This window comes from Nestor notabilis, unplaced genomic scaffold (genome assembly GCF_000696875.1).
Source record: "Nestor notabilis isolate BGI_N333 unplaced genomic scaffold, ASM69687v1 scaffold24603, whole genome shotgun sequence".
Classification (NCBI taxonomy): Eukaryota; Metazoa; Chordata; class Aves; order Psittaciformes; family Psittacidae; genus Nestor; species Nestor notabilis.
The window spans coordinates 1-15,865 of record NW_009921846.1 but is presented as its reverse complement, the minus strand read 5'-3'; the positions used below and the strand labels follow the sequence as shown (position 1 = coordinate 15,865).

At 40.4% G+C, this 15,865-nt stretch overlaps 2 protein-coding genes across 2 annotated transcripts; both read left to right on the top strand.

Annotated features, from left to right (window-relative positions):
• The first annotated feature begins 1,719 nt into the window (after positions 1-1,719).
• Positions 1,720-6,950, top strand: LOC104401008 (arylacetamide deacetylase-like 4). Its single transcript, XM_010011329.1, has 4 exons — positions 1,720-1,902; positions 2,251-2,467; positions 5,836-5,899; positions 6,176-6,950. Exons 1-4 carry the CDS (start codon positions 1,720-1,722, stop codon positions 6,948-6,950), a joined length of 1,239 nt encoding a protein of 412 aa, XP_010009631.1.
• Positions 6,951-9,129: 2,179 nt separating this feature from the next.
• Positions 9,130-13,598, top strand: LOC104401007 (arylacetamide deacetylase-like 3). Its single transcript, XM_010011328.1, has 4 exons — positions 9,130-9,306; positions 11,365-11,581; positions 11,993-12,056; positions 12,824-13,598. Exons 1-4 carry the CDS (start codon positions 9,130-9,132, stop codon positions 13,596-13,598), a joined length of 1,233 nt encoding a protein of 410 aa, XP_010009630.1.
• The last annotated feature ends 2,267 nt before the right edge of the window (positions 13,599-15,865 follow it).

Here is a 15,865-nt window from a genome sequence, read left to right as displayed (position 1 = left end):
CTATTCCAAACATCAGGTATTTCACTGAATTGTCGTTGGTTGTTCTTGAGAGTGTCATTTACTGCCACTGCAGTAAGACGTGCCTCTGTGAGTTTACTATTCGTGATCAAAAGTTCTTTTAGAAGCACAGAGTTTTCCTCCTCTGAGGATTCAGATATGAGAGATCATTGGGATTGCTGAAATACAATATTCAGAGCTGAGCTCCATGTTGTAATTCATTTCAGAATATTCTGATTGATGGCACAGACATCAGAAATAAGCTCTTAGTAAGAACTGTGTTGTTCTGCTGTTTGGAAACCCAAATACTCAATCGAAACCCCACGGGCTATGTTCTATCATCACACTACACAGACTACTTATGGAATTCCTAACTAAAAACATCAACAGATGACCCTGTTGTGCTGCAGGAAGACCTATGGATAGATGCTGATAAGCTGAGGCCAGAACAAGCACTGACCAGCGATACCAGGGTTTGGCTTCAACACTCTGCAGTCTGATGTTTGTAACACACTGGATCAACTTTGTGCTCCATGGAAGGCGAAAGGTGGCCCCAAATCGGCCAACCTCAGCAAAGAAAAAGCCCTTACTGTAAACAACTGATGATTTGCCTATTTCACAAACCTTGGCGTAAATTTACTTTGCTTTATCCCACACATTATTATCTCCACAAGCTAAACTTGTGCAAATCAGCTGTCAGGATTGCTTTGTTTTAAACACTTGCCAATGAAGCTAAGGACTAAAGCAGTTTTCAGACTGGAATTTCACTTTAAAAGCCAGGTCAGGAAAAAGTCCAGGGAGCTGTAACTTTAAAATTGTGTGGAAAATGAAATTCCAGTGAGAAGAATATAAGCCAGAATAATTATTTCACCATAAACTGCCATCAACTTCCATCATCCCTGTATTCATCATGCCTCTACATTGAACTATAAAGAATTGCAATCAATATCAAATTCTGAGTTTAAGCGGTGAGAAGCTTTCACCAGAAACAGTCTCCAAACACACCTGTATCTGAAGAGACCTTAGTGTATACTAAGACTTGCACACACATTCATGCTTTAATTTTGGTTTAAATGAGGACCTGTGCTCAGTGTATAACCTGTGATGCATGTGATGTATGACTACATTACGTTAGCTGCACAAGATGTTTTATGCAAAGATACTGCTCTTCACACTGGAGTAGGAGTACAAGTAAATTCAATGCTAGACAGTGCAAGTCTTAATGTACAGCATAAAACAAAGATTATTAAAAAAATATGATTTTTAATGAATATTCTTCTTCCCAGAGAAATACATACCTTGATGACAACTGCAAGTAGCCCCATGTCACTACAGTTCAACACGACAACAGGAATGTCCATCCATAATGAATTCACAACAAAATAAACACAGACCATCTTCAAATAAGGACTCCTCTGAATAATCATTTCTCATTGCTACTAAAGAGCTCATGGTACAAGTCAATTCCATATACTTGGAACTCCACCTTTTGTAAAGGGTAAACTGTCCCCCTGCCCTTTCTTTAAGTATAACAACTTCTTGCCAGTAATATAATTACCAAAAGAAGGGTGGAGAAAAATAGGATGTTGCAACATTAATAAACTTTTCATTTCTGCTTATGAAGTGACTGCTTAGTCTCCTGTGAAGACACTTGAGAACTACTTGAAAACAAGGCTTAAGGCAGCACAGGGTTATCTTAGCATCCACATCTACTGAAGTGAAATGGCATCTGTTTATGTGACTTTAGCAACAATAGGGATGCTTTTCATCTCTCCTGTTGTAATACCAGCAGTATTTTTCTGGGGGGTATTTTATGATCTTTTCAATTCAGAACTGCCACTTGGAATTGACCAACCTCTAAAGCTGCGGTTTTATCATTCAGTGATGATTACAACCATGGTTTTGGTAAGTGAACTTTCTTAAAACCGGGGATTTTGCTTTTACTTTGCTAGGATAGTTTGGAGCTGGAAGATAATGGCTTAAGAGAGTAAAGAAGAAGAAATTCACCCCCCTGAAACCTGTAAGCATAGTTGTATGAACCAAATTATATTATCTCATAAAACTGATATGACTAAAAAGCTTTCTAGGTTTTTCAGTGCATCTGTCAAACTGCAGCTACTTTACATTGGAGATCCGTTTCACATGAAAATTAAAACCTGCCAATTTCATGTATACTGTACCTAGTGAACTGCACGCACGTATAATGATGCTGTCTATCAGAAGCAATTCTTCCGAGTTCTTTCTTTTCAACAGGGAAAGATTTTGCAGAAGCTGGGGATCTGCAGTGACTTAAGCTTACTGCGAATTGTGCTCGATGGAATACCAGCATGGAGAGATTCAAGACTTCTTATCAGAGACCTCAAAGTAGATGAGATACCACTGAGGATTTATCAGCCCAAATGGCCACCTACTGGCAAAAGAAGAGGAATACTGTATTTCCATGGAGGCGCTGGCACGTTTGGAAGCATTAGTAAGAAAAGAGCAAGTTTTATTTTTAAAATCAAATCCAAACCTTTACATTTTTACCTTCAGACACTGTCAATATCTCATCTCCTCTTCCTACTGACAATAGCCTTTGCAATCTCACTGCTAACTGCAAAGCACCTCGCAGGATGAATAGCCTAGTGCACAGTTAAGGGGACTCACACTTCTACTTCCTTTGGGCTACAGGCTAAGTTGATGACAGCAAACCTGAGGTTTCTAAATCCAGAACCCCCTGGGTCAGCTGTCAGCTAACAGCAGAGGGACTCTGCTTCTCCTCTGGGAAAGATTCAGTTTGCTGGCGTAGAGAGAGACCATTGAAACAAAACTCATAAGTCACTTGAGTGGGAAGCTGAGCTCACAGGACGTTCTTGTACCTTAACTAATGACTAGCTGAAAGATACAGCAGCAGTCCTGGAGTAAGGGTTTCAATCCATGTGTCTCCCCTCCTCCTCTGTTCTCCATCTTTGCCAAAAATGTAACTTAAAATCCTTTTAGGCTGATAAGAGAACTCAACCGAGGTTTACTTTCAGGAATTATTACATCTTGAAAATGGCAATACTGTTGCTAAAAAGAATACATTCTGGCTTCATCCTTTGGAGCAATGCTTTGGGTTACTCCCCAAGGACAAACTTTTAGGTTTGGATCTCACTGGACTAAACCATTCCCTCTAAGTCTGAACAGGGCCTCAACGTACAGAATTTAAACACATTTCTGTGCTCAGCACTCATCTTTTGTGTAGAAACACTATGAAACTGTTTCTCAACTTGCAGTCTATGCATCAAAGGAAAGTATAAAAGGTATAACATAGTCCAAGAAAGAATTTAAAGAAGACATTAAAAAATAATGTATAAATATATTCCCATTCATGCAAACAAGGAATCAAAAAAAAAGGAAAATATAAATAATAAATAAGCACCAAAACCAGAACCCATCTGGGGAAGTTTGATCCTTATGGTAACACTGCACACAATGCTTTAGGTCTTTTTCAGAAAGGAAGATAACCGTTTGATTGTCTCAGTAGCTGCTCTCAGCCTCCTCCTATCTGTTCTGGACCTCCTCCTGAGCAGCCAAGTCAGTGTGTGCTTTGTCTGGAAGCCAAGGCACCTAACATGGAAGCGCAGACTTCATTCCAGTTGTCAGACAGGGAAGTCTGAGGTTTGAATTCTTTTCTGTTTCACAGGGCAAGTCTCCACTGCACTCCAGGCAGACTCCAGTTGTCTGCAAACGAGTTTGAGAGTCTACCAAGTGTCGCTTAGCATCATACAGAAATAATAATGTAAATTCCAGTAACTGAGGTTCCATTTTGCACTGTACAGAAATAATCTACCCTTGTTTTACTGAAGAGCGTGTTAGTCTGGGTGGAGTGTTAGGCTGGCACTAGCTGTGATGCTTCTAGTTCTAGAGCTAGTTTTGGTGGCAACGAGGACTCAAGATAAGCAGCTGTGATTTAAGTGAAAGGTGAATTCCTTTCACTGGCATAAAAAAACCCACACCACAGTCATAGTTGCCATAGTGTGGTGGCATAGTTGTTGTTGTTTACATGCCATTAAGATAATACCCACACTGATACACTGATTGTAGAATGTGACCTTTCACCTGAATTCACATTGGTACTTGGTGACAGGAGAGCAACTAATGTGTCTTCTTCCCTGTGAGGGTGCTGAGATGCTGGCACAGGGTGCCCAGAGAAGCTGGGGCTGCCCCATCCCTGGCAGTGTTCAAGGTCAGGCTGGACACAGGGGCTTGGAGCAACCTGCTCTAGTGGAAGGTGTCCCTGCCCATGGCAGGGGTTGGAACTGGATGAGCTTTAAGGTCTCTTCCAACACAAACCAGGCTGGGATTCTATGATTCTATGTCAAGCTTTTAAAAGGATGTGGGGAATCTACATACTAGTAAGCCTGAAGTCTGCAACTGGCACATTAGCAAAAGCTACAGTGAAGAACAAAATCAGTGGACAAGTAAACACAACTTACTCCTTAAAATCCATACAAATGGAAGTCATGCTTCACAAATCAATTTAAGCTTTTTTAAATGAGTCAGGAAATACATCAACAAAGGAGACTGAGTTGATAAAAGCTACTTTGATTTCCAAAAGAGCCTCTTAAAGAGGCTACACACCCATGACACAAGAGGGAAGGTCTTCCATTTGGATAAAAACTGATTAAAAGAGAGACAAAAAAAATGAGTTCTGGGAGATTCCTGTGAGATTTCCATGAGGAGATCTATGCTGGGGTCAGTGCTAATCAGTTTAGTAAGAAAAAGGAAAGACGCTGAAAGCTGATAAAAAGTCCTTTGGGGCAGTAAATGGATGGCTGAAAACCTGCAGAGTGTCTTTATGATAGCAAAGGATTAGAAAATAAAATGACAGGTGAAACGGTGTGTAGAGAAGTCAGACATGACCACAGCATCCTACCTTTATAAATAAACCAATGGGGTCTAAGTAGATTTCTCCCTTGCAAGAAGAAAACTGTCTGAAAATGTTGACTTAGTGCCCCGCAGCAGTCAGAAAGCAAATAAAATGCAAGGAATTATTATTAGGAAAGGACAAAACTGGAAACTTCTTTATACCACTGTAATAAATCCATGGTGCATGTAAATATAGTGTACTGCTTATAGTTCTTGTTCCCATACCTCAAATAAGACATAGAAGTATCGAAAGAGAAAAGTGCTGCTGTACAGAGAATGAGTAGACTATGATCCTTGAGACTCAGACAGATAAAGACAGATAACACTAAATGTCTACAAACCATGAGAAGCAAGAGAAGTCAAACAGGGAATAATTATCACCATTTCTTACAGTACAGAAGTAAATGTCACCAAATGGACGTAGTGAAATCCAGGCACAAAGCGGGCAAATAGAAATGGTTCTTTACACCTTTGTAAGCAAGCCATGGAACTCCTCACTGCACAAAGTTATTAATGTTAAAATCATGGCTTCAGGAAGTGGTTTGAGTAATTCAGGGAAGAAACATTAACCAAGGGCATTAAATATGAAGACACAGTTTCTGTCTCAAAGGAGTGCCCTGAGCCTCAGCTTCTTGCATGCTTCCTACTACTTACGGATGCTTGCCCTCAGGTTATGCTTCTCCTTACAGAGCACGATCTGAGATGTGATACCATCCTAGACAGACATCTGTTTGTCCTAGTACGACCATTCTTACATGCTTATATTATGCCCTAACAGCCACCAACCAATAACCAGAAAACACATTAACAGATAAAGACCACAGCAGAAGATACTCACGGGTCTCATGTTGCAATGCCTTCCACAAATCTTATGTTCAAGGACCTAAATTTCCATTTCAAAAGGATATTTGAATTTTAAATATCATTTCTGATTAACTTTTTCTTTAGGAGCCTTTGAAAGAATATGCCGCTATATGGCCAAAAAATGCAACTCAGTGGTTGTGTCTGTGGGGTAAGTGCTATTTTTACATCCAAGTATTTATGGTAACACAGTGCATAGTTAAACCTATCCAAAACCTATGCTGAAAACATTTACTACTGCAGACTGTGCTCCCCAATTCTTCACTTTAGCGCTTCATTTAATTTAGAAATGTGCTTATAGGCCAAGTATTTGAAAACAGCTGTCACACCATTAGTCTGTCTTTCCAGTCCACACTGGTTAAAATTAAAACTAAATTGCATTTTTATACTCACCTTGACAATAACCATGGTATCTTTCACATTCCAGTTATCGTTTGGCTCCTGAACACCCATACCCAGGGCAGTATTTTGATTGTCTCAATGCCACCTTGTATTTTATGAGGAATTTAGAAGAGTATCATGTGGATCCTGCTCTCATCATCCTTAGTGGTGACAGTTGCGGAGCTAATTTTGCTACAGTTATTTGCCAAATACTGCTGAATAAAAGAGATCTCCCAAAAGTACGTGCTCAGGTTTTACTTTATCCAGGACTGCAGGGCCTAGATTTCCACTTGCCGTCCTACCAGCAGAATGCTTCAGTGCCCGTGTTGTTTCGGAAGTTAGTTGTCTACTTCTGCTTTCGCTATCTTAATAAAGAACCATCAGTTTTGGAAGATGTCCTCCAAAACTGCCATGTTCCTGAGAGTATGAAACAGAAATACAAGAAATGGGTAAGTGCTGACATTATTCCTGACGAATTCAAGGTGAGAGGCTACACACCTCAGCAACCCACCTCATATAAACCTGAAGTCCACAAAGCAATCAAAGAAATTTTGGCAATAACATTTTCCCCACTCTTAGCTGAAGATTCCATTATTCGCCAGCTCCCGGAATCCTACATCTTGACCTGTGAGTTTGATGTGCTCAGGGATGATGGGCTGTTATACAAGAAGCGGTTAGAGGACAATGGTGTTCAAGTGACCTGGTATCATTCTGAGAGTGGTTTCCATGGAATTTTGTCCTTTTTTGGCTATGGGATTTTTTCCTTTTTAACTGGGAAAAAGATAATGGATAGTACTGTGAATTTTATAAACAGCTTATAGAAGTGTTTTTCAGAACAAAAATGCAAATCTTACTTTATCCTTGGTGAATTTACACTTGGCAAAGAATGTAAACACTTCTGATACTGGATTTTGACTGCACTTTCCACTTTCTGATTTCTGCTTCTGCAGTGGCTCTCAAACAAACGTAAAGATTATTTAAAGCACCACAATTCCAGAAAACATGATTAGAAAACCCCACAATTAAGATCAAGATGCAGAAGCAGGCACCTGACACATACTGTTTCACTTCAACTCTAGCAACAGTATCTAGCAGTATCTTTCTATACCTGGCACTCCTCCAAGACAAGCAGCAAGAACACCTCTTCCTGAGGAATGCTGAAGACAACAACTAGGCTCCACTCTGGCCCTTGTGAACAACAGAAGATGTCTAGGGTATCAGATGGAGAGCACAATGACTCAGGTTCTGTGAAGTCTTATGCCCGGTAGTGAAATTGCAGCTATGAATTTTAATTCCTAGGGTTAGTTTGAACAAAGACTCCACTGTTCTTGAAAGTTTCTTTCTCCAGGAGAAGTGTAGTCAGAAGAAAGGCTTCTGACTGAAGCAGAAGTTCTGAACTGCAGCTAGTATGGGGTTGATTTTGTTTGAAATCTGAGAAATGATGTTTCATTTTGGAACTTGATTCTTGAACTGGAATCCCTAAACTGTAATGAGTGTGTACATGTTACCGAAGGGCAGAGGTGACACTTAGTTTCCTTTTTGTACTCTTTTTCTCTTAAGATTATCTTATGCTGAAGAGGACCTTTTATGTTACCTGTTACGCTATGTTTGTTGAAAAAGCTCTGAAGATCACAGATGTAAGAAAGTAGAAAAGCACAACATTATATTCTCTTATCACTGTAATGCTATGGCAATTGTGATGCTTTCAATAATAAAAAAATAAAAGCTAGCATTTCAAATACTTCTGTTACAAGAACAAGTTACATCTGCTAAGCACATACTCACTAATAAACCTAAATGAACACCTCATGGTGAGAGCAGCAATGCAACGCTGGCAGACAGAGACCACGCTCTTGCTAATTCTACAGAATTTTATTTTTTAGAAAGTTTCCTTACTCAAGTGAGATGGTACTTCCCCCATCACTTACAATTTAACATAAAAAAACCCCAACAGCAAATTCTAACATGGCTGCTTAACGAACTGACATTTTAACCTTTCATTTCCCTGAGAATCTGCAATTTCAACAACGTTCTGACATCCCAGTTGTTTGAAGAGTTGCAGACTCAGATTCACAATTAGTATCTCAAGCATCATTTAAGTTACAGCATCTCTGCAGTAGCATGATCCCATTCTACGTTTGCACAACCCACCTCTACATTAGCAGAACCTGTCTCTACATTAGCACAATCTCATTCTACATTTGCACAATCCCATTCTACATTTGCACAATCCCATTCTACATTTGCACAATCCACCTCTACATTAGCACATTTCCATTCAACAGCAAGAACAAGATAAAACAGTTTGATTTGAAACTCTTTAATCACTGATCATCTTAAGTCACATTATGTTCTACCTGTTGCACACTGAGAGTTACTGAAGTTATCTGGTATGAGGTAACCTGATCATGAATCTAAACTCAGCCTCTTGTGTTTTTTTTAACCATTCTTCTTTTAGAAGAACACACAAAGACTAAAAAACCTGAGATTGAAGTAATGACCTAGTTTTACAAGTGTACCTTTCCAAAAACACATTGCTGACAATACATTCAGCCCTTTAGCGTGATAATCATCATCTGCAGGTTCCTGTCTCTGCGTAACCCTAGAGAAACACAACTGTTTTACAGCATCACAAGCTCCAACCAAACAAATGCCCTGTGTCCTTTTTCAAGCTCTAATTAATTTAATATTAATACAGTTTATTCATAACACTCCTCTCCCAGCTAAGGACTGGTTTCTTACAGCAATTCCAAGAGTATGTTGGCATAGCTCTCTTAACGAATTCAAGAGTTTCACCAACTTATCTCTTGCGAAATAAAGGGAGAAGGGGGAAAGAAAGTGGGAGAGGGCAAGATACTAACTAAGGTATTTGTAAAAGAGAGGAGGAAAGGTTTTTAGCAGAGCAACCTTATGACCAACAAAGAATCAGGAAGTAACAAGCCAAAGATATCTGGGAAAGTCAAATCAAAGACATTTCAGACCACTTTGCTGCTCAGCAAAATGGCAGTTGTATACACAGTGCTGGTGCTGTTCTTGGCAGTTTTTGTTGCTGGATTTGTATTGCTGGTCTTGGGGGCAATGAATTTTGATTTCTCCAACTCAGAAATTCCTCCTGGAGTGAATGAGCCGGTAAAGCTCCGAATCATCCACATCATGTTAATAAGCAGAGCTGTGGTGGTAAGTTAACCTGGTGGGGTTTCTGGGGGAAGAATGGTGAACCTGCAGATCTGAAACTTGATGCAATGCTAGAGCCCTGCTTGTAATTTATTTCCAGAGAGGAAAGCTGGGCATTGCTATCATGCTGCATGTTGGACTTAAAAGCTTGGTTTTCCTAGAGAGACCTTCACCAGATTTTGACACTATGCTGCATTATTACAGTCTTGCCTGGCTCTGACACTAGGCAGGATGTAAATGCTGCCTAACACAGCATTTGAAAGTCTGACCATGCCTCTACAATGAATTGTGCTAACCTAGCAATAACTTGATTAAGAACACTTCTGCAGGTTGGATCATGTGTATTTCCGTTACAGGATCAGGATATATCAGATGTCTTTGGGCGATGCTTTCAAGCTTTCCTTAGACTTGGGGATGAGGAGATACTTGAAGATAAAACTAGAAACTGAACATTTCAAAATTGCTTTTGGGAAAGGGGGATTTTTTGTCACACAAGTGACAAAACTAGGTAACGTTGTCCAAGAGGAGCTGGAGAACTTCCATCTCCCCTGAACATCATTCTCTGATGGGAAGGAGGGGTTCTGCCCAGCCCAGCTGCTTCAACTGAACTAGTCCGGAAGAACTGGTGATCTCTGCTGACGCAGGATCTCACTGAATCAGGAGTATTTCATGTAATGATAGGTGTATAGCTGCTGTGGTGACAGAAGGTGTTAGAAACACACGAGATAACAGAAGTATTGTATTTAATAAATTATTTAAACACCTCCAAAAGGGAAAAACTATTTAAAATGTTTTAGAAAAATGAAAAATCTCTGACAGACATATTCTAGATTACAGCAGACCACAGTAAAGAATTCTAGATACATATTCTCATGTTTTGGCTGCCCATAAGTTGTGATTAGAAAGAGATTACTTTGCTTAAGCAGCTGGAAAAGCCAGTTCTCTCCTTATCTTTATACGCTGCCGTTAGTAGCATGAACCAGAATTGTATGCTGCAATGTCAACAACACAGGCTGGAAAAACCCAAGTAAGTTGAAAGTAAAGGTGAGAATACGCTTTGTAGTTGTCTTATTTCTGCTTGGAAAATAGCAAGTACCAAAGAATAAATAATTGTATCATGTTTGTACCCAATCAGAGATCCTATTTTCTATAATGAATTAAAATCAGCGTGTTGCAAAATGTATTAGTTTCTTCATCAAAAAAATCAGGCATGAAGAACATCATAAATAGCTGGAGTCACTGAAGAAAAGATCTTTCATAAGTAAATACATTGCGAGTCACAACACTGTGCTGACAAGCCATACAAATGTAGTGGCCTAAGAAGAAATATTCATAACAAAATATTGAATCCTAAAAGCTTGATCCAAATCTTCATAAGGACCTAAGTACTAGTTTGGCACGACTAAAAAATGTATTTCAAAACAGATGTTATGCCTTTTTTTCCTATTTTTGCAAATATATATTGGACTAGTAGCTCTCATTTGTATTCTTTTCATCTCCTGGTGCCTGGCATGAATATCACAATGGCATGTAGGAAGAACAGAAGTTTAAGCCTACTAAATATCTCAGGATGTTCTTGCTAGTGCATTGCACACATCAGTGAAGACCTCTGAGATAAAATCAAAAAGCAATTATCAAATATATTTCTCAACTTAGTCAACTCTACTTCCAGCAAGTGTCCACATGATGAAAATGAGCACCAGAACTATCATCTTTCACTATGTTTTCACATCTCCTCAGGTGCAAGGACAGAATATCTAGTGAAAAGAAAACTCATTTCCAAAGTCAGGTAAGGGACCCCCTGAGAAAGCAAAGGGATGTATTTCAGCAGTGTGCATTACTTTGGGATTACGTTCCCCAGTGAATGCTGCTGTTCATGTGTCCTCTAATGATGCTACTGCTATTTGATCAGTTGTACTATACCTGCACTATTCATATATTTTATGATTGCCCTAAAATATACAACTTAAAGATCAGGAGTATACTGCCCATACAGTTTCTTTACTTTGGAAAATACAGAAACTCTTGAGTGAACTCCCTATTCTCTTTGCCTTTGAACAGGGAAGGATTTTGGAAAACATTGGTATCTGCAGTCAGGTTGACTTTGTCCGGTACATGCAAGATAGAAAGACTCTACGAGTGGACCCAAAGCTCTTCATCAAGGACCTGTGGTTTGAAAAAGTGCCTGTAAGGATTTATCAGCCTAAGGCTCCATCTGCCCGCCAATGGAGAGGAGTCATGTTTTTCCACGGAGGAGGATGGGTATTTGGAAGTCTTGGTAAGATATCTAACAGAAGAAAAATATTATAATGCAGTTAAAGAAGAATCTACTTCATAGATGGTGAAGTTGATTGTCGCTTGATCTGTAACAGTTATAAGTTGGGAGTATAACCACAGATGCAGCCTCCTAAGTCTTGCTGTCAGAAGAAAGAATCTGCTATACATTATGTGGTTTTTCTTAAGGACAATGAGATACAAGTGGGGAAAACATAGTAAGCAAATACGGAAATAGGAAGATGAGGGGGTGCAAAAGAGCTGAGGAGCTACAGAGGAAGGGGCAGGGAAACTTAAGAGAATACTTTCTTCTTGCAATTCTTTGACTTATGCAATAGACAAAACTAATACTCTGGCAAACCAAACCAAACCTAACCCAACCCAACCCAAACCCCACCAAATCTGTTTCTTTCAGACACCCATGAAAGGCTATGCCGCTCTATTGCCAGAGAAAGCGAATCTGTGGTTGTATCTGTTGGGTGAGTATCTCCTCATGCTGTTTGTTACAGATTATTTCCTACAGTGTAATAAGCATCACTTTACAGCTTCCCTGACCACAGCAACAACCATTTTCAGAGAATGTGTTTCTGTGGGGCTTGTCAAGTATGTGATTTAAAATTCACTCTGCTCTTGTTCAGAGCCACTGAAGAATGACTAAGGCTAAGTTTTCACTGTCTGACTACATCACAAATAATGCTTTGGGATACCCACCTGGAAAATAAAGTTTTGAATCACTGTTTTCAAATTCCAAACTCAAAACTGACAGTAAATGGATAGTAAGCCATATATCCTACTTAATCCTCATTCATGGAAACTCTGCTTGATGCTCACAGATGCACAATGTGAATGACAAGCTAATATCATCACCAATATACTGACATAATGATTATGAGGATATAGTTACACTATAACAAAGCCATAAACCACACGTATTGTCATTTTTATCTGACCCATGGAAAGCTAAAGCGTAAAATGACTAAAGGACTGCTGATAAAACCTAAACATAGTTGGCAGTGGACTACTGTTGTGTTGTCAAAGACAACGCCCTAAACAGATGATATCCTAACACGTTAATCTGCACCACCCTCGTCCAGCAACCTGCAGTTTATTTATGATCAACCTGTGGAGATGAGAAAATTCTGAAGTAATCAGGGCATTGCTGACTGCAGGAACCAGTGTTTTCAGCAATACATTTAAAACTAATACTTACTTTGTCTTACTTTTGTTGTCTCTTTCTGTGTGCTAGGTATCGTTTAGCCCCTGAACACAAATACCCTGCTGCGTATGAAGACTGTCTTAATGCCACCATACACTTCATGAAGAAGGCAGAGCACTATGGTGTGGATCCTGCCAACATAACTGTCTGTGGGGACAGTGCTGGGGGCAATCTGGCAGCTGCTGTTAGCCAGACCCTTGCAGGTAGATCAGACCTCCCCAGCCTGCGTGCTCAGGTCTTGATCTACCCAGGCCTGCAGGCCCTGGACTTCAATTTACCATCCTACCATCAAAATCGAGGGGTCCCTCCCTTATTCCGAGAACGTGCTGCTTTCTGTATGTTACAGTACCTAGATGGGAATGCATCAAACCTTGAAGAGGTCTTGGAGGGCTCCCATATTCCTATGGATATAAAATTAAATTATGGGAAGTGGGTGAGCCCAGATCATATCCCCGAAAAATTTAAGGTCAGAGGCTACAAACCACATGTGCTACTTGATTGTTCAACTGAAACAGATGAGACAGTGAAGAGATTCTGTGAGCCCAACCTGTGCCCGCTGCTGGCCGAAGATGCTGTGATGCAGCAGCTGCCCGAGTCTTTCATCCTGACTTGCGAGTATGATGTGCTGAGGGACGATGGTTTGCTTTACAAGAAGAGACTGGAGGACAACGGTGTTCCAGTGACCTGGTACCACCTCGAGGATGGATTCCATGGAATCATAAATTCATTGAATACTGACTGGTTGTCATTCCCGTCTGGAAAAAGGGGTCTTGACAATATTGTGAACTTTCTAAAAAGCTTATAGAAATCATTTTCTTTCCTTCTGCAAGAACTGCCAATTTTCTGTAGTCTTTTATGCTTATAAATTCCATATAAAAGGTTCAGATAGGACTTCTATGAGCAATTATGCCAGTGTAACCACTGGAAAAGATATTTCAAGAATGCTATGAAAGTTTCTGTTCATGCTGTTTGAAGTATTCCATGTGCAGTCTGCCTATTTTAATGATCTATTTGGACTAGACACTTGCTATTCTCTCAGTAAATATTAAAGATGCAGTAAAAATTTAAACCAACACCAGGTCTGACCCATTTTATTCCATTATGATCAACAGTTTAATTCTTCCTAGAAGGTTGTATTTTGGCAAAGGAGAAAGATACTGTTACTAAAATGCTATAATGCAGTGCCTGTGATATATGCTACAAGTAGCATCTAAGATTCCCAGTCTCCAGCTATGTTTGTGGGCTATGAAAATTGGTATTTTAGACTCAAATAAATGAAGTCAAAACTGCAACTGTCCACAGCAGCTATGTTTAAATTATAATGGAAGAAACTATATGTTTTCCTACGGTTATCAAACTTGTAAGTATGCTGAAAAACTTGTCCTGTGCTTAAATACTCTAATAACAAAATAAGATTGATACATTTACTTTTGTAGACCACACATTAGCTTCCCCCAACATGTTAGTTCCCATTTTCTTTTCTAGATGTCCTTGTTAAAATTATATAATCCAAACCACTTAAATAATGTTCACAATACAGGGAGCAACATGCTGCTGCTGCAGATCAGCCAAGAAACAATTTATGTAAGAGGAAAGAGAAAATTTAACCTCTACCTTAGTTGGCTTTCATTGTCAACAGCAACCTGTCATAAACTAGACCTCATTCAGAATTTAACTGCTATCTCTGAACAATCATTCAGATCATCCGCAATCCAAGAATACCATGTAGAATACCACACAGAATACCAGGCCCTGCACCAGTCCCACAATTAACATAAAGCTAAACAGGATATTAAATACATTCTCCTCTTGACTCTTTTCCAATGTGACGCATGCCAGCACCTTACACAACATTTACGAGGACTTTAAGGTGTTTGGCATCCAAGAGATCAGTTGCAACTTGGACTGCTTTAAGGTTTACTTTCACCTGAGAAAGGTGCATCAAAGATGGGCATAAAGACACCTCACCTCTAGCTAAGCGAAATGGCATTTTTTAATATACTGCCAGTGGTTCTGCTGGTGGGTTTTATTGCTTCATTCATACTGGCAATTAAGAGAACAATTCAATCCGATTACTCCAATTTCAGTATCCCTCCTGGAGTGAATCAGCCTGGAAAGCTTCGAATTATCCTTGCTTCTATGATTGGTACATCTGCAATGGTGAGTTACTCTGCCATGATTCCAATCAGTAATGTGGTTTAGGTGTTATTTTTGTAAGGTTATATGTGCAAATACCAGCATCCTGCTGGCTGCGTCAAGACTTAAATGACGGCTTTTGGTTTTGGGGGGCTGACTTTAGAGGACAATTTTGGTTAAATCATTTCTGCCACACCTCAAAGAGTTTCAGTCAGGTTTTCCCTGTTACATTGGGGTGAAGCCAACCTTAAGTGTCCAAGCTGCACCAGCTGAGCTTCCTTAATAAAGTTTAAATTAATTATCTATAAAAAGTGAGATTGCTTTGATTTCCTTTTCAGCTAAGCACAGTTGATAGTTTTAGGCCATTCTTGGGGCTTTCCAGTAACACTTCAGCAGATAAACCCAGAGACTCACAGGAAACCTTACAGGAATGACTTCTGGGTTGTATATGGCTGTAAGTGGTGGGAAGCTGCTACGAAACTATAGGACTTGGTGATGCCGAGATGGAAACTCTTGTCTCCCCCAAGTCATTTTGCCTGACAGAGTGTGAGTCAGACTCGTGGCCCTACCTGCTCAGGTGCACGGTGCCACAGCAACCCCGCTCGCCAGGGCGCGGCGCCTCGCAGGGGACCGCCACGGCTCCATCTTCTCCTGTGCCAGCTTTCTAGTGAGGACCGAACCCGAGCGGCCGCTCAAGGAGAAGGTAGAGGCGAGTGGCGCTGGAACAGGCGAGCGGCTCTGGAACAGGTTGAACCTCGTTAACACGAAGCCCGGGTGCTCCTCAGGCCTCGCCAAGTGCAGGGTCTCCCTCACGGCAACCGGCCTCGCGCGGCCTGCGCCGTCAGTCCCCTGAAGCGGCTGCTGACTGTCCCCGCGGAGCCCGCCCTCCGCTCACCCGCACTCTCCTTCTCTTCGAACAGGGGAAGACGTTGGAGA

What these genes read in the sequence shown, in the direction of transcription:
- LOC104401008 (XM_010011329.1), top strand. Translation starts at nt 1,720, where the DNA reads ATGGCATCTGTTTATGTGACTTTAGCAACAATAGGGATGCTTTTCATC. An exon ending in TGATTACAACCATGGTTTTG is followed by an intron (nt 1,903 to 2,250) that starts GTAAGTGAACTT and finishes TCTTTTCAACAG; the next exon opens with GGAAAGATTTTGCAGAAGCT. An exon ending in TCAGTGGTTGTGTCTGTGGG is followed by an intron (nt 5,900 to 6,175) that starts GTAAGTGCTATT and finishes TTCACATTCCAG; the next exon opens with TTATCGTTTGGCTCCTGAAC.
- LOC104401007 (XM_010011328.1), top strand. Translation starts at nt 9,130, where the DNA reads ATGGCAGTTGTATACACAGTGCTGGTGCTGTTCTTGGCAGTTTTTGTT. An exon ending in TAATAAGCAGAGCTGTGGTG is followed by an intron (nt 9,307 to 11,364) that starts GTAAGTTAACCT and finishes GCCTTTGAACAG; the next exon opens with GGAAGGATTTTGGAAAACAT. An exon ending in ATGGGTATTTGGAAGTCTTG is followed by an intron (nt 11,582 to 11,992) that starts GTAAGATATCTA and finishes TGTTTCTTTCAG; the next exon opens with ACACCCATGAAAGGCTATGC.